At 45.9% G+C, this 27,293-nt stretch overlaps 1 protein-coding gene across 1 annotated transcript; it reads right to left on the bottom strand.

Moving 5' to 3' along the window:
* Window positions 1–837: 837 nt before the first annotated feature.
* sgpp2 (sphingosine-1-phosphate phosphatase 2) lies at window positions 838–27,293 on the bottom strand. The gene is made up of 4 exons (XM_072459014.1): window positions 27,131–27,293; window positions 4,574–4,753; window positions 2,274–2,363; window positions 838–1,398 (listed from the first exon to the last, which is right to left on the bottom strand). Exons 1-4 carry the CDS (start codon window positions 27,137–27,139, stop codon window positions 853–855), a joined length of 825 nt encoding a protein of 274 aa, XP_072315115.1. The 5' UTR covers window positions 27,140–27,293; the 3' UTR covers window positions 838–852.

Here is a 27,293-nt window from a genome sequence, read left to right as displayed (position 1 = left end):
TAGGGCAGTGCCAGTGATGCCCACCCAGTCCTCTAGTCTCTGTAAGAGGATCCCATGATCAACAGTGTCAAAAGCAGCACTCAGATCTAACAGAATTAAGACTGAGGCTTTGCCCGTGTCAGTGTTCAGGCGGATGTCATTTGTCACCTTGACAAGAGCAGTCTCAGTGCTGTGATGAGGTCTAAAACCTGACTGAAAAACATCAAATGAGTTGTTTATTAAGAGGAAATCTGTGAGCTGTTGGTAAACAACCTTTTCAAGGACTTTGCCCCAAAATGGCAGATTAGAGATGGGCCGGTAATGACTCAGTACTGCGGCATCAAGACCGCTCTTCTTTAGGAGAGGCTTTATGACCGCAGTTTTCAAAGACATTGGGAATGTTCCAGATTGAAGCGACATGTTAACTATGTGAGTGAGTGGTGCTAACAAACTGTTCAGCACAGACTTTAGAAATCTGGTGGGTAACACATCAAGGCAGCATGTAGATGAACTCAGACTGGTGATGATCTCATGGACAGTTTTATCAGTTACTGATGCAAAGTGAGTTAGCTCTAAGTATCTTGGTGGTTTTAGGGTAATTTTTGGCATTGTGGGATTTATAGCATTTCATTCCATGTGACATAAAGTACTTTCCATGTGACAAAGTACTTTCCATGTGACATAAGTACTTTACATGTGACATAAAGTACCTAACATGTGACATAAAGTACTTTCTATGTGACATAAGTACTTTACATGTGACATAAAGTACTTAACATGTGACATAAAGTACTTTCCGTGTGACATAAGTACTTTACATGTGACATAAAGTACTTTCCATGTGACATAAGTACTTTCCATGTACTTTCCATGTCACAGCAGTCCCAGGTGGACAAAGGCTCTGTTGACCAGGATGGAGTTGACCAGTCCCACGGCCGTGTACGTCACAAACTTATACGGAACCTCGATTTCTTTCCTTTTTCTGGCGTTGCGGTCCGATTGGGGGACTTTGTGGAGCCGGTACAAGACGCGCAGACTTGCCGCTTTGACCACGTACCTCGTTCCGACCAGCGCCAGCACCCCAAACATGAAGCGCACCGCCCCGAAGGTGAAGGAGGCGGCCGTTATCCGCGGTATGGGCACGGGTAATGGGGCTTTGGGCTCGAACGTCTCGCCCAGCTGCGCGTTGACCCAGTATCCCACGGAGCAGCCGGCGCTGGCACCCAGGATGGTGGTGGTGTCGCCCCGTGTGGTGCTGTAGTGCCCCAGCTCGGGGTACGTGTAGCTCAGGAGCAGCGGGACGCCCAATCCAAAGACGGGCGACGCAGGGCTGCTCAGCTGGAAGTGGTCCAAAGTGTCCCAAAAGGGATAAGTGACCAACAGAATGAGAGCGGAGAGGAAGACGCCGCACAGGACGTCCTGGAAAAGACAAAACACCGGGTTCTGTGAGCGGGTTCTGAAACTGAAGGGGGTTCTGACTCTAACAGGACTCTAACAGTTAGAGTCCTGTTAGAGTCCAGTTAGAGTACTGGACTCTAACTGGACTCTAACGGGACTCTAACAGGACTCTAACAGGACTCTAACTGGACTCTAACTGGACTCTAACTGGACTCTAACTAGACTCTAACGGGACTCTAACGGGACTCTAACTGGACTCTAACTGGACTCTAACGGGACTAACGGGACTCTAACGGGACTCTAACGGGACTCTAACGGGACTCTAACTGGACTCTAACGGGACTCTAACGGGACTCTAACTGGACTCTAACTGGACTCTAACTGGACTCTAACTGGACTCTAACTGGACTCTAACGGGACTCTAACGGGACTCTAACTGGACTCTAACGGGACTCTAACGGGACTCTAACTGGACTCTAACTGGACTCTAACGGGACTCTAACTGGACTCTAACTGGACTCTAACGGGATTCTAACGGGACTCTAACGGGACTCTAACTGGACTCTAACGGGACTCTAACGGGACTCTAATGGGATTCTAACGGGACTCTAACTGGACTCTAACGGGACTCTAACTGGACTCTAACGGGACTCTAACTAGACTCTAACGGGACTCTAACTGGACTCTAACGGGACTCTAACTAGACTCTAACGGGACTCTAACTAGACTCTAACGGGACTCTAACTGGACTCTAACGGGACTCTAACGGGACTCTAACGGGACTCTAAACACAAAAAATATTGAAACATGTTGTTACTCTGATTAGCTGTGGAGTAAATGCTTTGCGAGGAGAAAGGAAGGGGCAAAGGGCGGGGCAAAGGGCGGGGCAGACTCACCAGTACAGAGTGCATGCCGGTGTAGACACGGCTGAGACACACCAGAGTGGACAGAGCGACCGCCATCCACACGCCGACCTCGAACGGGAACTGACCAGACGAGAGACGGAAACATTCAAACGTTACAGACTCTGGATCATGTGACACTGTCCATCATGGGACCCTTCTACAAAGACTAGAGGACAGGGTGGGACCCTCTTACAGAGACTAGAGGACTGGGTGGGACCCTCCTATAAAGACTAGACGACAGGGTGGGACCCTCTTACAGAGACTAGAGGACAGGATGGGACTAGAGGACTGGGTGGGCATCACTGGCCCCGCCCTAAACTGGTTAAGGTCCTATCTGGAAGACAGGAAGTACTTTCTGTCTCAGACCACATGACCCTGACCTGTGGAGGGCCCCAAGGGTCAGTCCTGGGTCCCCTTCTGTTCAACCTCTACATGCTGCTGTTAGGTCACATGACACGCAGTGAAAATGTGTCACATGATGCAGACGAGTCAGATCTATGTTTGACTGTCACAGGTGAATATGGACCATTCACTCTGTCACTGCATCAACAGATCAGTGTGTGGACCGGCCTCCTGCTGGTGCCAGAGGGCCTCCTGCTGGTGCCAGAGGGCCTCCTGCTGGTGCCAGAGGGCCTCCTGCTGAGGCCTCCTGCTGGTGCCAGAGGGGCTCCCACTGGTGCCAGAGGGCCTCCTGCTGGTGCCAGAGGGCCTCCTGCTGAGGCCTCCTGCTGGTGCCAGAGGGCCTCCTGCTGGTGCCAGAGGGTCTCCTGCTGGTGCCAGAGGGGCTCCCGCTGGTGCCAGAGTCAGTGTGTGGGGGCAAAATAATTTTCTCCAGCTGAACTCAGACAAGACTCAAATCATCTCCTCCTTCTCTCGCTCTCCTCCTCCTCTCTCCTCCTCCTGTCTCCTCCTCTCTCCTCCTCCTCTCTTCCTCTCTCTTCCTCCTCTCTCCTCCTCCTCTTTCCTCCATGTCAGTCGTAGATAAACCATCTTCTTCTCTTCCTCTGGAGAATCCTTCACGATGACTTCATGAAGTGTTTAGTGAAGGAGACAAAGGAGGGGGGGCCAGGAGGGGGGGCCAGGAGGGGGCGAGTGCAGCGACCTCTGACCTCTGCTGGGACTTGGCGACACGGCCCCGGGCTCCGCTCTGGCTATTGAACGTCCACTACAAAGTCCAGCTTCGGCGACGCCCTTTTATCTCTAGGAATGTCGGCTATTTACAAGTGAGTACAGTTACAGGGTGTAGGACCTGGTGTAGGAGTGGATGAAGGAGCGGGTGTAGGAGCGGGTGTAGGAGCGGGTGTAGGACCGGGTGTAGGAGTGGATGAAGGAGCGGGTGTAGGAGCGGGTGTAGGACCGGGTGTAGGAGTGGATGAAGGAGCGGGTGTAGGAGCGGGTGTAGGACCTGGTGTAGGAGTGGATGAAGGAGCGGGTGTAGGAGCGGGTGTAGGAGCGGGTGTAGGAGTGGATGAAGGAGCGGGTGTAGGAGCGGGTGTAGGACCGGGTGTAGGAGTGGATGAAGGAGCGGGTGTAGGAGCGGGTGTAGGACCGGGTGTAGGAGTGGATGAAGGAGCGGGTGTAGGAGCGGATGAAGGAGCGGGTGTAGGAGCGGGTGTAGGAGCGGGTTTAGGAGCAGGTGTAGGACCGGGTTAGGACTGGGTATAGGACCTGGTGTAGAAGCGGGTTTAGGAGCTTCTTGATCCAAAATGGCCGCAGGAGAGTTTAGGTCACGTGTTAATCGTCCAATCAGAACGATCGAGTTACACAGACCCTCAACTCATGACCATCTGAAACGTGACGAAGAGAAAGAGGGAGGAGGCGATGGACCTGAGGGAAGGAGGTAAGGAGGTAAGGAGGGAAGGAGGTAAGGAGGTAAGGAGGGAAGGAGGGAAGGAGGGAAGGAGGGGAGGAGGGCAGGAGGGGAGGAGGGAAGAGGTAAGGAGGGAAGGAGGGAAGGAGGGAAGGAGGGAAGGAGGGAAGGAGGGAAGGACGGGGAGAGAGAGGGAGGAGGCAGTGACAGATATTGACTCCCCCCCGTCCATCAGGAGACCAAACATTGGCCCCACAGTGACGGATTTGACTGCCGGTCCCGCCCACCGCCGCTTTTGTCCAACGGATCACTGAGGACTCTGTGAGTGACAGCTCGGCCACGCCCACTGAGGCCAGTTTGGCTTAAGATCTGTGGAATCGCCCGTTTGATCTGGTGAAAAGTGTCTTTGGACCTGAATAAATGTAAATACTGAGGATCCACCCAGACACGGGCAGAACATGCAAACACCCTGAACCTGCACCTGTATCCTGCAGGGGGCGCTGTACAGGAGCGTGAAGGAGATGGCAGTGGCGGCCATGGCGTGGGTGGAAGGAAGTCCATATTCGGCCTCGACCCTTTTCTCCAGCTTGACCACGGGAGGGGAAAGTGGGCGGGGCAACTTCAGCAGGTCCTTCAGCACCTGCCCCACGTACATGACCACCTGAACACAGGAAATGAGCACCTGAACACAGGAAATGAGCACCTGAACACAGGAAATGAGCACCTGAACACAGGAAATGAGCACCTGAACACTAATAACTAAATTAGTTGACGATTATAATAATTGAACAGTTGTGATTCATGGATGAACTTATTGCAGCCTTAATTGTAACGCATCATTTGGCTTTGTTTTAACTTGTATTACACACGTATGAATCTGACTCTCCAGAACAACTGCTAAAATATGATCAATATATTATCAATGTTTCACTACATTTCTTAACATTTCATTTGTAGATTAAAAACCCACAGCAGAATCAGGATTAGCTTTGAAGCTAAGCTAACCACTAACATGATTGAATAATGTGTTTTCTCACACAAGAGTGTTCATCTGTGTGAAGTGTTCATGTGTGTGAAGTGTTCATGTGTGTGAAGTGTTCATGTGTGAGAAGTGTTCATGTGTGTGAAGTGTTCATGTGTGAGAAGTGTTCATGTGTGTGAAGTGTTCATGTGTGTGAAGTGTTCATGTGTGAGAAGTGTTCATGTGTGTGAAGTGTTCATGTGTGTGAGAAGTGTTCATGTGTGTGAGAAGTGTTCATGTGTGTGTGAAGTGTTCATGTGTGTGTGAAGTGTTCATGTGTGTGAAGTGTTCATGTGTGTGAAGTGTTCATGTGTGTAAAGTGTTCATGTGTGTGAAGTGTTCATGTGTGAGAAGTGTTCATGTGTGAGAAGTGTTCATGTGTGTGAAGTGTTCATGTGTGAGAAGTGTTCATGTGTGTGTGAAGTGTTCATGTGTGTGAGAAGTGTTCATGTGTGTGAAGTGTTCATGTGTGTGAAGTGTTCATGTGTGAGAAGTGTTCATGTGTGAGAAGTGTTCATGTGTGTGAGAAGTGTTCATGTGTGTGAGAAGTGTTCATGTGTGAGAAGTGTTCATGTGTGTGAAGTGTTCATGTGTGTGAAGTGTTCATGTGTGAGAAGTGTTCATGTGTGTGAGAAGTGTTCATGTGTGTGAGAAGTGTTCGTGTGAGAAGTGTTCATGTGTGTGTGAAGTGTTCATGTGTGTGAGAAGTGTTCGTGTGAGAAGTGTTCATGTGTGTGAAGTGTTCATGTGTGTGAGAAGTGTTCGTGTGAGAAGTGTTCATGTGTGTGAAGTGTTCATGTGTGAGAAGTGTTCATGTGTGTGTGAAGTGTTCATGTGTGAGAAGTGTTCATGTGTGTGAGAAGTGTTCATGTGTGTGAGAAGTGTTCATGTGTGTGAGAAGTGTTCATGTGTGTGAAGTGTTCATGTGTGTGAGAAGTGTTCATGTGTGTGAGAAGTGTTCATCTGTGTGAGAAGTGTTCATGTGTGTGAAGTGTTCATGTGTGTGAAGTGTTCATGTGTGTGAAGTGTTCATGTGTGTGAGAAGTGTTCATGTGTGAGAAGTGTTCATGTGTGAGAAGTGTTCATGTGTGAGAAGTGTTCATGTGTGTGAAGTGTCCATGTGTGTGAAGTGTTCATGTGTGTGAAGTGTTCATGTGTGAGAAGTGTTCATGTGTGTGTGAAGTGTTCATGTGTTAAGTGTTCATGTGTGTGAAGTGTTCATGTGTGAGAAGTGTTCATGTGTGTGTGTGAAGTGTTCATGTGTGTGTGTGAAGTGTCCATGTGTGTGAAGTGTTCATGTGTGAGAAGTGTTCATGTGTGAGAAGTGTTCATGTGTGTGAGAAGTGTTCATGTGTGTGAGAAGTGTTCATGTGTGAGAAGTGTCAATGTGTGTGAGAAGTGTTCATGTGTGAGAAGTGTTCATGTGTGTGAGAAGTGTTCATCTGTGTGAGAAGTGTTCATCTGTGTGAGAAGTGTTCATGTGTGTGAAGTGTTCATGTGTGAGAAGTGTTCATGTGTGAGAAGTGTTCATGTGTGTGAGAAGTGTTCATCTGTGTGAGAAGTGTTCATCTGTGTGTGAAGTGTTCATGTGTGTGAGAAGTGTTCATGTGTGTGAAGTGTTCATCTGTGTGAGAAGTGTTCATCTGTGTGTGAAGTGTTCATGTGTGTGAGAAGTGTTTATGTGTGTGAAGTGTTCATGTGTGAGAAGTGTTCATCTGTGTGAGAAGTGTTCATGTGTGAGAAGTGTTCTTGTGTGTGAGAAGTGTTCATGTGTGAGAGAAGTGTTCATGTGTGTGAAGTGTTCATGAGTGTGAAGTGTTCATGTGTGAGAAGTGTTCTTGTGTGTGAGAAGTGTTCATGTGTGAGAGAAGTGTTCATGTGTGTGAGAAGTGTTCATGTGTGAGAAGTGTTCATGTGTGTGAGAAGTGTTCATGTGTGTGAGAAGTGTTCATGTGTGAGAAGTGTCCATGTGTGTGAGAAGTGTTCATGTGTGTGAGAAGTGTTCATCTGTGTGAGAAGTGTTAATGTGTGTGAAGTGTTAATGTGTGTGAAGTGTTCATCTGTGTGAGAAGTGTTCATGTGTGTGAAGTGTTCATGTGTGTGAGAAGTGTTCATGTGTGAGAAGTGTTCATGTATGAGAAGTGTTCATGTGTGAGAAGTGTTCATGTGTGAGAAGTGTTCATGTGTGTGAAGTGTTCATGTGTGTGTGAAGTGTTCATGTGTGTGAGAAGTGTTCATGTGTGTGAGAAGTGTTCATGTGTGTGAGAAGTGTCCATGTGTGTGAAGTGTCCATGTGTGTGAAGTGTCCATGTGTGTGAGAAGTGTTCATGTGTGAGAAGTGTTCATGTGTGAGAAGTGTTCATGTGTGAGAAGTGTTCATGTGTGAGAAGTGTTCATCTTTGTGAGAAGTGTTCATCTGTGTGAGAAGTGTTCATGTGTGAGAAGTGTTCATGTGTGAGAAGTGTTCATGTGTGAGAAATGTTCATGTGTGAGAAGTGTTCATGTGTGAGAAGTGTTCATGTGTGAGAAGTGTTCATGTGTGTGTGAAGTGTTCATGTGTGTGAAGTGTTCATGTGTGTGAAGTGTTCATGTGTGAGAAGTGTTCATGTGTGAGAAGTGTTCATGTGTGTGAGAAGTGTTCATGTGTGTGAGAAGTGTTCATGTGTGAGAAGTGTCCATGTGTGTGAGAAGTGTTCATGTGTGTGAAGTGTTCATGTGTGAGAAGTGTTCATGTGTGTGAGAAGTGTTCATGTGTGAGAAGTGTTCATGTGTGTGAAGTGTTCATGTGTGAGAAGTGTTCATGTGTGAGAAGTGTTCATGTGTGAGAAGTGTTCATGTGTGAGAAGTGTTCATGTGTGTGAGAAGTGTTTATGTGTGTGTGAAGTGTTCATGTGTGTGAAGTGTTCATGTGTGTGAAGTGTTCATGTGTGAGAAGTGTTCATGTGTGTGAAGTGTTCATGTGTGTGAAGTTTTCATGTGTGTGAAGTGTTCATGTGTGTGAAGTGTTCATGTGTGTGAAGTGTTCATGTGTGTGAAGTTTTCATGTGTGTGAAGTGTTCATGTGTGTGAAGTGTTCATGTGTGAGAAGTGTTCATGTGTAAGAAGTGTTCATGTGTGTGAGAATTGTTCATGTGTGTGAGAAGTGTTCATGTGTGAGAAGTGTCCATGTGTGTGAAGTGTTCATGTGTGTGAAGTGTTCATGTGTGTGAGAAGTGTTCATGTGTGTGAAGTGTTCATGTGTGTGAAGTGTTCATCTGTGTGAGAAGTGTTCATGTGTGTGAAGTGTTCATGTGTGTGAAGTGTTCATGTGTGTGAAGTGTTCATCTGTGTGAGAAGTGTTCATGTGTGTGAAGTGTTCATCTGTGTGAGAAGTGTTCATGTGTGTGAAGTGTTCATGTGTGTGAGAAGTGTTCATGTGTGAGAAGTGTTCATGTATGAGAAGTGTTCATGTGTGAGAAGTGTTCATGTGTGAGAAGTGTTCATGTGTGTGAAGTGTTCATGTGTGTGTGAAGTGTTCATGTGTGTGAGAAGTGTTCATGTGTGTGAGAAGTGTTCATGTGTGTGAAGTGTCCATGTGTGTGAAGTGTCCATGTGTGTGAAGTGTCCATGTGTGTGAGAAGTGTTCATGTGTGTGAGAAGTGTTCATGTGTGAGAAGTGTTCATGTGTGAGAAGTGTTCATGTGTGAGAAGTATTCATGTGTGAGAAGTGTTCATGTGTGTGAGAAGTGTTCATGTGTGAGAAGTGTTCATGTGTGAGAAATGTTCATGTGTGTGAAGTGTTAATGTGTGTGAGAAGTGTTCATGTGTGTGAAGTGTTCATGTGTGTGAAGTGTTCATGTGTGTGAAGTGTTCATGTGTGTGAAGTGTTCATGTGTGTGAGAAGTGTTCATGTGTGTGAAGTGTTCATGTGTGTGAAGTGTTCATGTGTGTGAAGTGTTCATGTGTGTGAAGTGTTCATCTTTGTGAGAAGTGTTCATCTGTGTGAGAAGTGTTCATGTGTGAGAAGTGTTCATGTGTGAGAAGTGTTCATGTGTGTGAAGTGTTCATGTGTGTGAGAAGTGTTCATGTGTGAGAAGTGTTCATGTGTGAGAAATGTTCATGTGTGTGAAGTGTTCATGTGTGTGAAGTGTTCATGTGTGTGAAGTGTTCATGTGTGAGAAGTGTTCATGTGTGTGAAGTGTTCATGTGTGAGAAGTGTTCATGTGTGTGTGAAGTGTTCATGTGTGTGAAGTGTTCATGTGTGTGAAGTGTTCATGTGTGAGAAGTGTTCATGTGTGAGAAGTGTTAATGTGTGTGAGAAGTGTTCATGTGTGTGAAGTGTTCATGTGTGTGAAGTGTTCATCTGTGTGAGAAGTGTTCATGTGTGTGAAGTGTTCATGTGTGTGAAGTGTTCATGTGTGTGAAGTGTTCATGTGTGTGAGAAGTGTTCATGTGTGAGAAGTGGTCATGTGTGTGAGAAGTGTTTATGTGTGTGTGAAGTGTTCATGTGTGTGAAGTGTTCATGTGTGTGAAGTGTTCATGTGTGAGAAGTGTTCATGTGTGTGTGAAGTTTTCATGTGTGTGAAGTGTTCATGTGTGTGAAGTGTTCATGTGTGAGAAGTGTTAATGTGTGTGAAGTGTTCATGTGTGTGAGAAGTGTTCATGTGTGTGAAGTGTTCATGTGTGTGAAGTGTTCATGTGTGTGAAGTGTTCATGTGTGAGAAGTGTTCATGTGTGAGAAGTGTTCATGTGTGTGTGAAGTTTTCATGTGTGTGAAGTGTTCATGTGTGTGAAGTGTTCATGTGTGAGAAGTGTTCATGTGTGTGAAGTGTTCATGTGTGTGAGAAGTGTTCATGTGTGTGAAGTGTTCATGTGTGTGAAGTGTTCATCTGTGTGAGAAGTGTTCATGTGTGTGAAGTGTTCATGTGTGTGAAGTGTTCATGTGTGTGAAGTGTTCATGTGTGTGAGAAGTGTTCATGTGTGAGAAGTGTTCATGTGTGTGAGAAATGTTCATGTGTGTGAAGTGTTCATGTGTATGAAGTGTTCATGTGTGAGAAGTGTTCATGTGTGAGAAGTGTTCATGTGTGTGAAGTGTTCATGTGTGAGAAGTGTTCATGTGTGTGAAGTGTTCATGTGTGAGAAGTGTTCATGTGTGTGAGAAGTGTTCATGTGAGAGAAGTGTTCAAGTGTGTGAAGTGTTCATGTGTGTGAAGTGTTCATGTGTGAGAAGTGTTCATGTGTGTGTGAAGTTTTCATGTGTGTGAAGTGTTCATGTGTGTGAAGTGTTCATGTGTGAGAAGTGTTCATGTGTAAGAAGTGTTCATGTGTGTGAGAAGTGTTCATGTGTGTGAGAAGTGTTCATGTGTGAGAAGTGTCCATGTGTGTGAGAAGTGTTCATGTGTGTGAAGTGTTCATGTGTGTGAGAAGTGTTCATGTGTGTGAAGTGTTCATGTGTGTGAAGTGTTCATCTGTGTGAGAAGTGTTCATGTGTGTGAAGTGTTCATGTGTGTGAAGTGTTCATGTGTGTGAAGTGTTCATGTGTGTGAGAAGTGTTCATGTGTGAGAAGTGTTCATGTGTGTGAGAAATGTTCATGTGTATGAAGTGTTCATGTGTGAGAAGTGTTCATGTGTGAGAAGTGTTCATGTGTGTGAAGTGTTCATGTGTGAGAAGTGTTCATGTGTGTGAAGTGTTCATGTGTGAGAAGTGTTCATGTGTGTGAGAAGTGTTCATGTGAGAGAAGTGTTCAAGTGTGTGAAGTGTTCATGTGTGTGAAGTGTTCATGTGTGAGAAGTGTTCATGTGTGTGAGAAGTGTTCATGTGTGTGAGAAGTGTTCGTGTGAGAAGTGTTCATGTGTGTGAGAAGTGTTCGTGTGAGAAGTGTTCATGTGTGTGTGAAGTGTTCATGTGTGTGAAGTGTTCATGTGTGTGAGAAGTGTTCGTGTGAGAAGTGTTCATGTGTGTGTGAAGTGTTCATGTGTGAGAAGTGTTCATGTGTGTGAGAAGTGTTCATGTGTGAGAGAAGTGTTCATGTGTGTGAGAAGTGTTCATGTGTGTGAGAAGTGTTCATGTGTGAGAAGTGTTCATGTGTGTGAAGTGTTCATGTGTGTGAAGTGTTCATGTGTGTGAGAAGTGTTCATGTGTGAGAAGTGTTCATGTGTGTGAGAAGTGTTCATGTGTGTGAGAAGTGTTCATGTGTGTGAGAAGTGTTCATGTGTGTGAAGTGTTCATGTGTGTGAAGTGTCCATGTGTGTGAAGTGTTCATGTGTGAGAAGTGTTCATGTGTGTGAGAAGTGTTCATGTGTGAGAAGTGTTCATGTGTGAGAAGTGTTCATGTGTGAGAAGTGTTCATGTGTGTGAGAAGTGTTCATGTGTGTGAGAAGTGTTCATGTGTGTGAAGTGTTCATGTGTGTGAGAAGTGTTCATCTGTGTGAGAAGTGTTCATGTGTGAGAAGTGTTCATGTGTGAGAAGTGTTCATGTGTGAGAAGTGTTCATGTGTGTGAGAAGTGGTCATGTGTGTGAGAAGTGGTCATGTGTGAGAAATGTTCATGTGTGTGAAGTGTTCATGTGTGTGAAGTGTTCATGTGTGTGAAGTGTTCATGTGTGAGAAGTGTTCATGTGTGTGAAGTGTTCATGTGTGTGAGAAGTGTTCATGTGTGTGAAGTGTTCATGTGTGTGAAGTGTTCATGTGTGTGAAGTGTTCATGTGTGAGAAGTGTTCATGTGTGAGAAGTGTTCATGTGTGTGTGAAGTTTTCATGTGTGTGAAGTGTTCATGTGTGTGAAGTGTTCATGTGTGAGAAGTGTTCATGTGTGTGAAGTGTTCATGTGTGTGAGAAGTGTTCATGTGTGTGAAGTGTTCATGTGTGTGAAGTGTTCATCTGTGTGAGAAGTGTTCATGTGTGTGAAGTGTTCATGTGTGTGAAGTGTTCATGTGTGTGAAGTGTTCATGTGTGTGAGAAGTGTTCATGTGTGAGAAGTGTTCATGTGTGTGAGAAATGTTCATGTGTGTGAAGTGTTCATGTGTATGAAGTGTTTATGTGTGAGAAGTGTTCATGTGTGAGAAGTGTTCATGTGTGTGAAGTGTTCATGTGTGAGAAGTGTTCATGTGTGTGAAGTGTTCATGTGTGAGAAGTGTTCATGTGTGTGAGAAGTGTTCATGTGAGAGAAGTGTTCAAGTGTGTGAAGTGTTCATGTGTGTGAAGTGTTCATGTGTGAGAAGTGTTCATGTGTGTGTGAAGTTTTCATGTGTGTGAAGTGTTCATGTGTGTGAAGTGTTCATGTGTGAGAAGTGTTCATGTGTAAGAAGTGTTCATGTGTGTGAGAAGTGTTCATGTGTGTGAGAAGTGTTCATGTGTGAGAAGTGTCCATGTGTGTGAGAAGTGTTCATGTGTGTGAAGTGTTCATGTGTGTGAGAAGTGTTCATGTGTGTGAAGTGTTCATGTGTGTGAAGTGTTCATCTGTGTGAGAAGTGTTCATGTGTGTGAAGTGTTCATGTGTGTGAAGTGTTCATGTGTGTGAAGTGTTCATGTGTGTGAGAAGTGTTCATGTGTGAGAAGTGTTCATGTGTGTGAGAAATGTTCATGTGTATGAAGTGTTCATGTGTGAGAAGTGTTCATGTGTGAGAAGTGTTCATGTGTGTGAAGTGTTCATGTGTGAGAAGTGTTCATGTGTGTGAAGTGTTCATGTGTGAGAAGTGTTCATGTGTGTGAGAAGTGTTCATGTGAGAGAAGTGTTCAAGTGTGTGAAGTGTTCATGTGTGTGAAGTGTTCATGTGTGAGAAGTGTTCATGTGTGTGAGAAGTGTTCATGTGTGTGAGAAGTGTTCGTGTGAGAAGTGTTCATGTGTGTGAGAAGTGTTCGTGTGAGAAGTGTTCATGTGTGTGTGAAGTGTTCATGTGTGTGAAGTGTTCATGTGTGTGAGAAGTGTTCGTGTGAGAAGTGTTCATGTGTGTGTGAAGTGTTCATGTGTGAGAAGTGTTCATGTGTGTGAGAAGTGTTCATGTGTGAGAGAAGTGTTCATGTGTGTGAGAAGTGTTCATGTGTGTGAGAAGTGTTCATGTGTGAGAAGTGTTCATGTGTGTGAAGTGTTCATGTGTGTGAAGTGTTCATGTGTGTGAGAAGTGTTCATGTGTGAGAAGTGTTCATGTGTGTGAGAAGTGTTCATGTGTGTGAGAAGTGTTCATGTGTGTGAGAAGTGTTCATGTGTGAGAAGTGTTCATGTGTGAGAAGTGTTCATGTGTGAGAAGTGTTCATGTGTGAGAAGTGTTCATGTGTGTGAGAAGTGTTCATGTGTGTGAGAAGTGTTCATGTGTGTGAAGTGTTCATGTGTGTGAGAAGTGTTCATCTGTGTGAGAAGTGTTCATGTGTGAGAAGTGTTCATGTGTGAGAAGTGTTCATGTGTGAGAAGTGTTCATGTGTGTGAGAAGTGGTCATGTGTGTGAGAAGTGGTCATGTGTGAGAAATGTTCATGTGTGTGAAGTGTTCATGTGTGTGAAGTGTTCATGTGTGTGAAGTGTTCATGTGTGAGAAGTGTTCATGTGTGAGAAGTGTTCATGTGTGTGTGTGAAGTGTTCATGTGTGAGAAGTGTTCATGTGTGAGAAGTGTTCATGTGTGTGAGAAGTGTTCATCTGTGTGAGAAGTGTTCATGTGTGTGAAGTGTTCATGTGTGTGAAGTGTTCATGTGTGTGAAGTGTTCATGTGTGTGAGAAGTGTTCATGAGTGAGAAGTGTTCATGTGTGTGAGAAATGTTCATGTGTGTGAAGTGTTCATGTGTATGAAGTGTTCATGTGTGAGAAGTGTTCATGTGTGAGAAGTGTTCATGTGTGTGAAGTGTTCATGTGTGAGAAGTGTTCATGTGTGTGAAGTGTTCATGTGTGAGAAGTGTTCATGTGTGTGAGAAGTGTTCATGTGAGAGAAGTGTTCAAGTGTGTGAAGTGTTCATGTGTGTGAAGTGTTCATGTGTGAGAAGTGTTCATGTGTGTGAGAAGTGTTCATGTGTGTGAGAAGTGTTCGTGTGAGAAGTGTTCATGTGTGTGAGAAGTGTTCGTGTGAGAAGTGTTCATGTGTGTGTGAAGTGTTCATGTGTGTGAAGTGTTCATGTGTGTGAGAAGTGTTCGTGTGAGAAGTGTTCATGTGTGTGTGAAGTGTTCATGTGTGAGAAGTGTTCATGTGTGTGAGAAGTGTTCATGTGTGAGAGAAGTGTTCATGTGTGTGAGAAGTGTTCATGTGTGTGAGAAGTGTTCATGTGTGAGAAGTGTTCATGTGTGTGAAGTGTTCATGTGTGTGAAGTGTTCATGTGTGTGAGAAGTGTTCATGTGTGTGAGAAGTGTTCATGTGTGTGAGAAGTGTTCATGTGTGTGAAGTGTTCATGTGTGTGAAGTGTCCATGTGTGTGAAGTGTTCATGTGTGAGAAGTGTTCATGTGTGTGAGAAGTGTTCATGTGTGAGAAGTGTTCATGTGTGAGAAGTGTTCATGTGTGTGAGAAGTGTTCATGTGTGTGAGAAGTGTTCATGTGTGTGAGAAGTGTTCATGTGTGTGAAGTGTTCATGTGTGTGAGAAGTGTTCATCTGTGTGAGAAGTGTTCATGTGTGAGAAGTGTTCATGTGTGAGAAGTGTTCATGTGTGAGAAGTGTTCATGTGTGTGAGAAGTGGTCATGTGTGTGAGAAGTGGTCATGTGTGAGAAATGTTCATGTGTGTGAAGTGTTCATGTGTGTGAAGTGTTCATGTGTGTGAAGTGTTCATGTGTGAGAAGTGTTCATGTGTGTGTGTGAAGTGTTCATGTGTGAGAAGTGTTCATGTGTGAGAAGTGTTCATGTGTGTGAGAAGTGTTCATGTGTGTGAGAAGTGTTCATGTGTGAGAAGTGTCCATGTGTGTGAGAAGTGTTCATGTGTGTGAGAAGTGTTCATGTGTGTGAAGTGTTCATCTGTGTGAGAAGTGTTCATCTGTGTGAGAAGTGTTCATCTGTGTGAGAAGTGTTCATGTGTGTGAAGTGTTCATGTGTGAGAAGTGTTCATGTGTGAGAAGTGTTCATGTGTGTGAGAAGTGTTCATCTGTGTGAGAAGTGTTCATCTGTGTGAGAAGTGTTCATGTGTGTGAAGTGTTCATGTGTGAGAAGTGTTCATGTGTGTGAGAAGTGTTCATCTGTGTGAGAAGTGTTCATCTGTGTGTGAAGTGTTCATGTGTGTGAGAAGTGTTCATGTGTGTGAAGTGTTCATGTGTGAGAAGTGTTCATCTGTGTGAGAAGTGTTCATCTGTGTGAGAAGTGTTCATCTGTGTGAGAAGTGTTCATCTGTGTGTGAAGTGTTAATCTGTGTGTGAAGTGTTAATCTGTGTGTGAAGTGTTCATGTGTGAGAAGTGTTCTTGTGTGTGTGAAGTGTTCATGAGTGTGAAGTGTTCATGTGTGAGAAGTGTTCTTGTGTGTGAGAAGTGTTCATGTGTGTGAAGTGTTCATGTGTGAGAAGTGTTCATGTGTGAGAAGTGTTCATGTGTGTGAGAAGTGTTCATGTGTGTGAAGTGTTCATCTGTGTGAGAAGTGTTCATGTGTGTGAAGTGTTCATCTGTGTGAGAAGTGTTCATGTGTGTGAAGTGTTCATCTGTGTGAGAAGTGTTCATGTGTGTGAAGTGTTCATGTGCGAGAAGTGTTCATGTGTGTGAGAAGTGTTCATGTGTGAGAAGTGTTCATGTGTGAGAAGTGTTCATGTGTGTGAGAAGTGTTCATGTGTGTGAGAAGTGTTCATGTGTGTGAGAAGTGTTCATCTGTGTGAGAAGTGTTCATCTGTGTGTGAAGTGTTCATGTGTGTGAAGTGTACATGTGTGAGAAGTGTCCATGTGTGTGAGAAGTGTTCATGTGTGTGAGAAGTGTTCATGTGTGTGAGAAGTGTTCATGTGTGTGAGAAGTGTTCATGTGTGAGAAGTGTTCATGTGTGAGAAGTGTTCATCTTTGTGAGAAGTGTTCATCTTTGTGAGAAGTGTTCATCTTTGTGAGAAGTGTTCATCTGTGTGAGAAGTGTTCATGTGTGAGAAGTGTTCATGTGTGTGAGAAGTGTTCATGTGTGAGAAGTGTTCATGTGTGAGAAGTGTTCATGTGTGTGAAGTGTTCATGTGTGTGAGAAGTGTTCATGTGTGAGAAGTGTTCATGTGTGAGAAATGTTCATGTGTGTGAAGTGTTCATGTGTGTGAAGTGTTCATGTGTGTGAAGTGTTCATGTGTGTGAAGTGTTCATGTGTGTGAAGTGTTCATGTGAGAGAAGTGTTCATGTGTGTGAGAAGTGTTCATGTGTGTGAGAAGTGTTCATGTGTGAGAAGTGTCCATGTGCGTGAAGTGTTCATCTGTGTGAGAAGTGTTCATGTGTGTGAGAAGTGTTCATGTGTGAGAAGTGTTCATGTGTGAGAAGTGTTCATGTGTGAGAAGTGTTCATGTGTGAGAAGTGTTCATGTGTGAGAAGTGTTCATGTGTGTGAGAAGTGTTTATGTGTGTGTGAAGTGTTCATGTGTGTGAAGTGTTCATGTGTGTGAAGTGTTCATGTGTGAGAAGTGTTCATGTGTGAGAAGTGTTCATGTGTGTGAGAAGTGTTCATGTGTGAGAAGTGTTCATGTGTGTGAAGTGTTCATGTGTGAGAAGTGTTCATGTGTGTGAGAAGTGTTCATGTGTGTGAAGTGTTCATCTGTGTGAGAAGTGTTCATGTGTGTGAAGTGTTCATCTGTGTGAGAAGTGTTCATGTGTGAGAAGTGTTCATGTGTGTGAGAAGTGTTCATGTGTGAGAAGTGTTCATGTATGAGAAGTGTTCATGTGTGTGAAGTGTTCATGTGTGTGAAGTGTTCATGTGTGTGAAGTGTTCATGTGTGTGAGAAGTGTTCATGTGTGTGAGAAGTGTTCATGTGTGTGAGAAGTGTTCATGTGTGTGGGAAGTGTTCATCTGTGTGAGAAGTGTTCATCTCTGTGTGAAGTGTTCATCTGTGTGTGAAGTGTTCATGTGTGTGAGAAGTGTTCATGTGTGAGAAGTGTTCATGTTTGAGAAGTGTTCATGTTTGAGAAGTGTTCATGTGTGAGAAGTGTTCATCTGTGTGAGAAGTGTTCATGTGTGAGAAGTGTTCATGTGTGAGAAGTGTTCATGTGTGTGAAGTATTCATGTGTGTGAAGTGTTCATGTGTGTGAAATGTTCAAGTGTGTGAAGTGTTCATGTGTGTGTGAAGTGTTCATGTGTGTGAAGTGTTCATGTGTGTGAGAAGTGGTCATGTGTGAGAAGTGTTCATCTGTGAGAAGTGTTCATGTGTGTGAGAAGTGTTCATGTGTGTGAAGTGTTCATGTGTGTGAGGTGTTCATGTGTGTGAAGTGTTCATGTGTGAGAAGTGTTCATGTGTGTGAAGTGTTCATCCGTGTGAGAAGTGTTCATGTGTGTGAAGTGTTCATGTGTGAGAAGTGTTCATGTGTGTGAGAAGTGGTCATGTGTGAGAAGTGTTCATCTGTGAGAAGTGTTCATTTGTGTGAGAAGTGTTCATGTGTGTGAGAAGTGTTCATGTGTGTGTGAAGTTTTCATGTGTGTGAAGTGTTTATGTGTGTGTGAAGTGTTCATGTGTGTGAAGTGTTCATGTGTGTGAAGTGTTCATGTGTGTGAAGTGTTCATGTGTGAGAAGTGTTCATGTGTGAGAAGTGTTCATGTGTGTGAGAAGTGTTCATGTGTGAGAAGTGTTCATGTGTGTGAAGTGTTCATGTGTGAGAAGTGTTCATGTGTGTGAGAAGTGTTCATGTGTGAGAAGTGTTCATGTGTGTGAAGTGTTCATGTGTGAGAAGTGTTCATGTGTGTGAGAAGTGTTCATGTGTGTGAGAAGTGTTCATCTCTGTGTGAAGTGTTCATCTGTGTGTGAAGTGTTCATCTGTGTGAGAAGTGTTCATCTGTGTGAGAAGTGTTCATCTGTGTGTGAAGTGTTCATGTGTGTGAGAAGTGTTCATGTGTGTGAGAAGTGTTCATCTCTGTGTGAAGTGTTCATCTGTGTGTGAAGTGTTCATCTGTGTGAGAAGTGTTCATCTGTGTGAGAAGTGTTCATCTGTGTGAGAAGTGTTCATGTGTGTGAGAAGTGTTCATCTCTGTGTGAAGTGTTCATCTGTGTGTGAAGTGTTCATCTGTGTGAGAAGTGTTCATCTGTGTGAGAAGTGTTCATCTGTGTGAGAAGTGTTCATGTGTGTGAAGTGTTCATGAGTGTGAAGTGTTCATGTGTGTGAGAAGTGTTTGTGTGAGAAGTGTTCATCTGTGTGAGAAGTGTTCATGTGTGAGAAGTGTTCATGTATGAGAAGTGTTCATGTGTGTGAAGTGTTCATGTGTGTGTGAAGTGTTCATGTGTGTGAGAAGTGTTCATCTGTGTGTGAGAAGTGTTCATGTGTGTGAAGTGTTCATGTGTGAGAAGTGTTCATGTGTGTGAAGTGTTCATGTGTGAGAAGTGTTCATGTGTGAGAAGTGTTCATGTGTGTGAAGTGTTCATGTGTGTGAGAAGTGTTCATGTGTGTGAGAAGTGTTCATGTGTGTGAGAAGTGTTCATGTGTGAGAAGTGTTCATGTGTGAGAAGTGTTCATGTATGAGAAGTGTTCATGTGTGTGAAGTGTTCATGTGTGTGAAGTGTTCATGTGTGAGAAGTGTTCATGTGTGTGTGAAGTGTTCATGTGTGTGAGAAGTGTTCATCTGTGTGTGAGAAGTGTTCATGTGTGTGAAGTGTTCATGTGTGAGAAGTGTTCATGTGTGTGAAGTGTTCATGTGTGAGAAGTGTTCATGTGTGAGAAGTGTTCATGTGTGTGAAGTGTTCATGTGTGTGAGAAGTGTTCATGTGTGTGAGAAGTGTTCATCTGTGTGTGAGAAGTGTTCATGTGTGTGAAGTGTTCATGTGTGAGAAGTTTTCATGTGTGAGAAGTGTTCATGTGTGTGTGAAGTGTTCATGTGTGAGAAGTGTTCATGTGTGAGAAGTGTTCATGTGTGTGTGAAGTGTTCATGTGTGAGAAGTGTTCATGTGTGTGTGAAGTGTTCATGTGTGAGAAGTGTTCATGTGTGTGAAATGTTCAAGTGTGTGAAGTGTTCATGTGTGTGTGAAGTGTTCATGTGTGTGAAGTGTTCATGTGTGTGAGAAGTGGTCATGTGTGAGAAGTGTTCATCTGTGAGAAGTGTTCATGTGTGTGAAATGTTCATGTGTGTGAGGTGTTCATGTGTGTGAAGTGTTCATGTGTGAGAAGTGTTCATGTGTGTGAAGTGTTCATGTGTGTGAGAAGTGTTCATGTGATTTGACTAGCGTGTAACACATGCGTAACAAACGTGTAACAGGCGTAAAGCTTTATGACCTGGAACCAGCAGCTTTCCTTGCTTTGTCCCAGTAAAATAAAAGTAGAGCGCGTAAAGACGACTCATGGCTTAAGCAGCGTTTATTATATGAAATAACTATGAATTTCGTGTGAACTCTTTTGTTTGTGTTGAGCTCATTTCCAAATCCATTTTCTCTTTTATCAATGAATTTGAAAAGGTTCGTGTTTCCAGTCTCTGCCTCGTGGCTGAGCTCCCATGATCCTCTGGGGCTGGTTATTTAAAGCTGAGTCTGTATTTTTACTGAAGACTTGTGTTGTGGGGGCGGAGCGTTAAAAGTGTGACATCAAGAGCCTAAAACAGCCCAAAGAGAAGAACATAAAGCATCAAAACCCCAGACTCAAGGAGACAGTGGCAGAGAGAGAGAGAGAGAGAGAGAGAGAGAGAGAGAGAGAGAGAGAGAGAGAGAGAGAGAGAGAGAGAGAGAGAGAGAGAGAGAGAGAGAGAGAGAGAGAGAGAGAGAGAGAGAGAGAGAGAGAGAGAGAGAGAGAGAGAGAGAGAGAGAGAGAGAGAGAGAGAGAGAAAAAACGGGTCTAAACCAGGTATAAACCAGGACTAAACCGGGAAGTCCGAATCTGTTAATATGACGCTAACTTTACCGAACTCAGCACAAAACTGGATCCTTTAACTGCCAGCACCAGCTCTCTATCCTTCACTCTGTGGTCAGCTCTGTGGTCAGCTCTGTGGTCAGCTCGCTGAATATCTCTACAGCCTGAGAAACTTTCAGGCTCTATTAATGTCCCTGCCAAGTGGGTGCGGCCTAATGACGTCACTTCCTTCAAAATAATAACGCGTTCCCTCAAGATAATTCAAATATTATATTTTGCTGATGTCACCTGAGGAGCTCCAGAGTAACACTTTATAATAACTACATTAATGCTGCCTTAGTCTGAACAAAGTCTTCATTCATGTTGAACACATGTTTGATTCAGCATGATTCACCTTAAAGGTGGTATGGACGATTTTTGTCAGATTTTTTTTTATCATATTTCCTCGTGTCGTGGATAAATCATTTGTCCTGCCACGTGTCAATCATAAAACGCACCTATCGCTCACCTGCTGCCGCGTCAGGCTCGTCTCCACGTTTCCGCGTGTCTAAGCGCATGGATCTATCATAATATAGTTCCCTCAGTGCACGGGGCAAAATGAAGAGGGAGAAAGACAGTTGGAGCTGACGCAGAAGTGGACAGAAATCTACGGGAGACGAGCGATGTGATGAGATCTGTTGCGCTAATAAACAAACACACGTGTGTGTTGTATCAGTCCACACGGGGGAGTGGCATGTCCACGGGGGAGTGGCATGTCCACGGGGGAGTGGCATGTCCACGGGGGAGTGGCATGAGCACGGGGGAGTGGCATGAGCACGGGGGAGTGGCATGAGCACTTCCGCCTGCGTTCTCAAATCGCCCAAAAATCGTCCATTGCGCCTTTAAGTAAGTAGTTACTAAGTCTGAATCATGCTGAATAAACTATATATAACAAGACTTTCAAACACGGGGTTTTCAACAGTAAAAAGCATCTTTATATTGTTTGACTGAGTCATCCAGGGTCATCCAGGGTCATCCAGGGTCATCCAGGGTCATCCAGGGTCATCCATATCCCGAGGGAGAACAGTCTGAGGACGACATTAAAACCATGGAGGAGCCAGGGGCCACATTCTGGTAATGTATAACGAGAGTTTACTGCTTTTCCATGTTACGAATGTCCAGTATCATGTCAGTCCAGTCCTGCCCTTCTACACCGCTGCCAGGAGGAGGCGCCAGAGAGAGCTGCACAGAGTCCTGAAGCCCAAATACAGTCCTGAGGTCCAAATACAGAGTCCTGAGGTCCAAATACAGAGTCCTGAGGTCCAAATACAGAGTCCTGAGGCCCAAATACAGAGTCCTGAGGCCCAAACACAGAGTCCTGAGGTCCAAATACAGAGTCCTGAGGCCCAAACACAGAGTCCTGAGGTCCAAATACAGAGTCCTGAGGCCCAAACACAGAGTCCTGAGGCCCAAATACAGAGTCCTGAGGCCCAAATACAGAGTCCTAAGGCCCAAATACAGAGTCCTGAGGTCCAAATACAGAGTCCTGAGGTCCAAATACAGAGTCCTGAGGCCCAAATACAGTCCTGAGGTCCAAATACAGAGTCCTGAGGCCCAAATACAGTCCTGAGGTCCAAATACAGAGTCCTGAGGTCCAAATACAGAGTCCTGAGGCCCAAATACAGAGTCCTGAGGCCCAAATACAGTCCTGAGGTCCAAATACAGAGTCCTGAGGTCCAAATACAGAGTCCTGAGGTCCAAATACAGAGTCCTGAGGCCCAAATACAGTCCTGAGGCCCAAATACAGTCCTGAGGTCCAAATACAGAGTCCTGAGGCCCAAATACAGAGTCCTGAGGAGGCCCAAATACAGAGTCCTGAGAAGGCCCAAATACAGAGTCCTGAGGTCCAAATACAGAGTCCTGAGGAGGCCCAAACACAGAGTCCTGAGGCCCAAATACAGAGTCCTGAGGTCCAAATACAGAGTCCTGAGGCCCAAATACAGAGTCCTGAGGCCCAAATACAGAGTCCTGAGGCCCAAACACAGAGTCCTGAGGCCCAAACACAGAGTCCTGAGGAGGCCCAAATACAGAGTCCTGAGAAGGCCCAAATACAGAGTCCTGAGGTCCAAATACAGAGTCCTGAGGAGGCCCAAACACAGAGTCCTGAGGCCCAAACACAGAGTCCTGAGGCCCAAATACAGAGTCCTGAGGAGGCCCAAATACAGAGTCCTGAGGAGGCCCAAATACAGAGTCCTGAGGCCCAAACACAGAGTCCTGAGGCCCAAATACAGAGTCCTGAGGCCCAAATACAGAGTCCTGAGGAGGCCCAAATACAGAGTCCTGAGGCCCAAACACAGAGTCCTGAGGCCCAAACACAGAGTCCTGAGGCCCAAATACAGAGTCCTGAGGAGGCCCAAATACAGAGTCCTGAGAAGGCCCAAATACAGAGTCCTGAGGAGGCCCAAATACAGAGTCCTGAGGCCCAAACACAGAGTCCTGAGGCCCAAATACAGAGTCCTGAGGAGGCCCAAACACAGAGTCCTGAGGCCCAAATACAGAGTCCTGAGGTCCTGACACAGAGTCATGAGGCCCAAATACAGAGTCCTGAGGAGGCCCAAATACAGAGTCCTGAGGTCCAAATACAGAGTCCTGAGGCCCAAATACAGTCCTGAGGCCCAAATACAGTCCTGAGGTCCAAATACAGAGTCCTGAGGCCCAAATACAGAGTCCTGAGGAGGCCCAAATACAGAGTCCTGAGAAGGCCCAAATACAGAGTCCTGAGGTCCAAATACAGAGTCCTGAGGAGGCCCAAACACAGAGTCCTGAGGTCCAAATACAGAGTCCTGAGGCCCAAATACAGAGTCCTGAGGCCCAAATACAGAGTCTTGAGGCCCAAATACAGAGTCCTGAGGCCCAAACACAGAGTCCTGAGGCCCAAACACAGAGTCCTGAGGAGGCCCAAATACAGAGTCCTGAGAAGGCCCAAATACAGAGTCCTGAGGTCCAAATACAGAGTCCTGAGGAGGCCCAAACACAGAGTCCTGAGGCCCAAACACAGAGTCCTGAGGCCCAAATACAGAGTCCTGAGGAGGCCCAAATACAGAGTCCTGAGGAGGCCCAAATACAGAGTCCTGAGGCCCAAACACAGAGTCCTGAGGCCCAAATACAGAGTCCTGAGGCCCAAATACAGAGTCCTGAGGAGGCCCAAATACAGAGTCCTGAGGCCCAAACACAGAGTCCTGAGGCCCAAATACAGAGTCCTGAGGCCCAAATACAGAGTCCTGAGGAGGCCCAAATACAGAGTCCTGAGGCCCAAACACAGAGTCCTGAGGCCCAAACACAGAGTCCTGAGGCCCAAATACAGAGTCCTGAGGAGGCCCAAATACAGAGTCCTGAGGCCCAAACACAGAGTCCTGAGGCCCAAATACAGAGTCCTGAGGAGGCCCAAACACAGAGTCCTGAGGCCCAAATACAGAGTCCTGAGGTCCAGACACAGAGTCATGAGGCCCAAATACAGAGTCCTGAGGAGGCCCAAACACAGAGTCCTGAGGCCCAAATACAGAGTCCTGAGGTCCAGACACAGAGTCATGAGGCCCAAATACAGAGTCCTGAGGAGGCCCAAACACAGAGTCCTGAGGCCCAAATATATAGGCTTTATCAGCCGTGATAAACATCTCAGTCAGAGGTCATAAAGGTCATGACTCTTTATTTGTAAAAAACTATAAAAGTTCTGTTTCTCTTTCAACATATCAAAGCTTTTCATGTGATTCTCTTTTACATCTGGTGAAAAACCTTTTGACCTTTTGTCCTCCAGACCTTGAGTCTCAGGTCAGTTCTATTTGTACAAAACCTTTGGTCATAAAGTTTTACCAGTTTAAGATTGTAACATGTGTGTTTAGTTTGTTCTGATCAGCTCCTTCCATGTCGTAAGAACAGATTTGAGCCAGAGATTCTTCACTTCCTCCTCATGACTCAAGCGTCTGTCATCTGCAGTAAGAACTGTACAGGAACCTCAGGCACCACATGACTCTCAGTATAAGACCTGTACAGGAACCTCAGGCACCACATGACTCTCAGTATAAGACCTGTACAGGAACCTCAGGCACCACATGACTCTCAGTATAAGAACTGTACAGGAACCTCAGGCACCACATGACTCTCAGTATAAGACCTGTACAGGAACCTCAGGCACCACATGACTCTCAGTATAAGAACTGTACAGGAACCTCAGGCACCACATGACTCTCAGTATAAGACCTGTACAGGAACCTCAGGCACCACATGACTCTCAGTATAAGACCTGTACAGGAACCCCCGGCACCACATGACTCTCAGTATAAGACCTGTACAGGAACCTCAGGCACCACATGACTCTCAGTATAAGACCTGTACAGGAACCTTAGGCACCACATGACTCTCAGTATAAGAACTGTACAGGAACCCCCGGCACCACATGGTGGGACTTCTGTGACCCCCATGGTTGACCTGGGTCCTCTAGTCCAGTATCAAAAAACCATCATGAGCAATCTGGGGGTGAAAGTGGACCAGACCTTAAACTGGACAGCCAGATAAAAGCTGTGGTGAAGTCAAGCTTCTTCCAGTTGAGGCAAAAATAAAACCAGTCCTTCAGAGACAGCATTTTGAAACCGTAATCCATGCCTTTGTCACCACTCGGTACAATACATTACAATGCTCTCTATATGGGGGTTAGTGGGTCCTCAATTGCTCGTCTCCAACTGGTCCAAAATGCTGCTGCCCGTCTTTTAACTGGAACAAGAAAATATGAGCACATTTCGCCTATTTTAGCTTCACTCCACTGGAGCCCGTTCATTTTAGGATTCATTTTAAAACTCTTTTATTTACTTTTAAAGCCTTAAATGGTCTTGCCCCTCCTTACCTCTCCGAGCTGCTACACCCCTACACTCCCAGCCGTTCCCTCAGGTCAGCTGACCAGCTACTCCTGGCAGTGCCACGGGCTAAAGGTCAGAGGTGAACGAGCCTTTGCAGTGGCAGCTCCAAAACTGTGGAACAAAGTGCCACTCCTCATAAGAAAAGCCTCTTTTTAAATCGCTTCTAAAAACCATCTGTTTTCTCTGGCTTTTAACTCCATGTAGTATGTGGATTCTATGTTTTATATGTGTTGGGAGGGCAGCGCCTTTTTATTTAATTTATTTTGTTTATTTTTATTCCATTGATTTTAGTTTGTTTGTTTCAATTTTCTATTTGATTTTGTTTTTATATCTTATTTTAATACTTTTATCCTAATCTTTTACCTGCTGTGAAGCACTTTGGACCCTCTGGTTGTATAAATCGTGCTATAGAAATAAAGTGGATTGGATTGGACCACATGACCACAAGAGCATTTTTGAACTTCCTGTGAGGTCAGATCATCATTTCCTGTAGCATTTTAGGACATCCTTTTGTGGCATGCTTTTCCTCCAACAATTTTATTTTTTCTTGCAGATCATTTTCTCCCTTTGTTTCGGTCCCTCAGAGGCGATGTCCATAATGTGTCCTCTCCAGACGGCTTTGGAAGCGTCCCCAAGGAGGCGGAGTCTCACGTTCCTCCAGATAAGTCTTAATGTTAAAGGGTCGTTAAGCAGCTGGAATTGAACCTCCAACTGTGTTTTACATCTTTCCTCTAAGTCCACTCAAACGCAGAGCATCATCACTTAGGGTCTATTGTGTCTAAATCTGCTTCAGTGACTTTATTGAAGATATAGAAATAGTCTATTCTGTTAAAGAGCGCATGTGGCTCATAAACATGTGTGCAGTGGCGCCCCCTACAGGTCGTCCCCCTCCAGAGGTCAATCAGTCCTATTTTCTTCATTTACAGAACTTCTCATTGATAGTTCCTTCAGAGCCTCTTGAGACACGTCCTTTGTCTGTGTGTTACAAGTGTTTGATGGAGGTTCACTCAGGGGCCTCGCTCAGCCGGAGCCCAGAGGAATCTTCCCTCAGGGGCCACAGTCGCTGCCACAGCTGGGTTCAGAGCCGGGGCACGTCTGGACAAACCGTTATTGGTCAGTATAAAACAGAGCAGCTCCGGGCTCTAAACCACAGGCCAATGTTTGGTCGATCTCAACTTCTAATGATCGACAGATTGAAGTTCTTCCATAACGTGATAAAGTGAGTGTGGAACATGATCGGATTCTGGAACTGAAACCTTAGATTGTATTTGTCAAACTGAAGAGTGTTTGTGCTCTTGTTGAGCTCCTGTGTGGCCTCCCGCCCTCGTGCCCTCCCGCCCTCGTGCCCTCCCGCCCTCCCGCCCTCGTGCCCTCCCGCCCTGCCGCCCTCCCGCCCTCCCGCCCTCGTGCCCTGCCGCCCTCCCGCCCTCGTGCCCTCCCGCCCTTGTGCCCTCGAGCTCTCTCGCCCTCGCGCACTCGCGCCCTCCCGACCTCGTGCCCTGCCGCCCTCGTGCCCTGCCGCCCTCGTGTCCTCCCGCCCTCGTGCCCTCCCGCCCTCGTGCCCTCGCGCCCTCCCGCCCTCGTGCCCTCTCGTGCCTTCCCGCCTTCCCGCCCTCTCGCCCTTGTGCCCTCGTGCCCTCTCGCCCTCGTGCGTGCCCTCCCGCCCTCGTGCCCTCCCGCCCTCGTGCCCTCCCGCCCTCGTGCCTTCCCGCCCTCGTGCCCTGCCGCCCTCGTGCCCTCGAGCTCTCTCGCCCTCGCGCACTCGTGCCCTCCCGCCCTCGTGCCCTCTCGCCCTCCCTCGTGCCCTCTCGTGCCTTCCCGCCCTCTCGCCCTTGTGCCCTCGTGCCCTCGAGCCTCAGGACAAACACCCTCCCCCGTCCACTGACCCGTCTGTGGACGCGGCGTCGGTCGGATCAGAACAAACAGACATTCTAGAGACAAACGATGCTGCAGGTCGAGACGAGCGATAATGACAAAGAGAATATGTTGATCGTCTCGTTATTGCACCAGGACTAAACCAGGTCTAAACCAGGTCTAAACCAGGTCTAAACCAGGTCTAAACCAGGACTAAACCAGGACTAAACCAGGTCTAAACCAGGACTAAACCAGGACTAAACCAGGACTAAACCAGGACTAAACCAGGTCTAAACCAGGTCTAAACCAGGTCTAAACCAGGACTAAACCAGGACTAAACCAGGACTAAACCAGGACTCAACCAGGACTAAACCAAGACTAAACCAGGACTACGAGGGGATCTTACCGTCCACATGTTGACCAGGCGGCGACACAGAAACGGGTCCAGGTTCCAGTGGATCCAGGGCAAGCAGCTGATGTAGAAGACCTCGTGTCCCAGAGCCGAGGAGAAGAGGAAGAGCAGGTGGAGCAGAGGATTCCTCACCTCGTACTCACGTGTGCGCCGCTCC

The sequence above is a fragment of the Eucyclogobius newberryi genome, unplaced genomic scaffold (assembly GCF_026437365.1).
Source record: "Eucyclogobius newberryi isolate DKJ021-1_F unplaced genomic scaffold, fEucNew1.0.hap1 SCAF_10, whole genome shotgun sequence".
Taxonomy (NCBI): Eukaryota; Metazoa; Chordata; class Actinopteri; order Gobiiformes; family Gobiidae; genus Eucyclogobius; species Eucyclogobius newberryi.
Note: the sequence above shows the minus strand (reverse complement) of the source record. Positions and strands in the feature narration are given on the sequence as shown.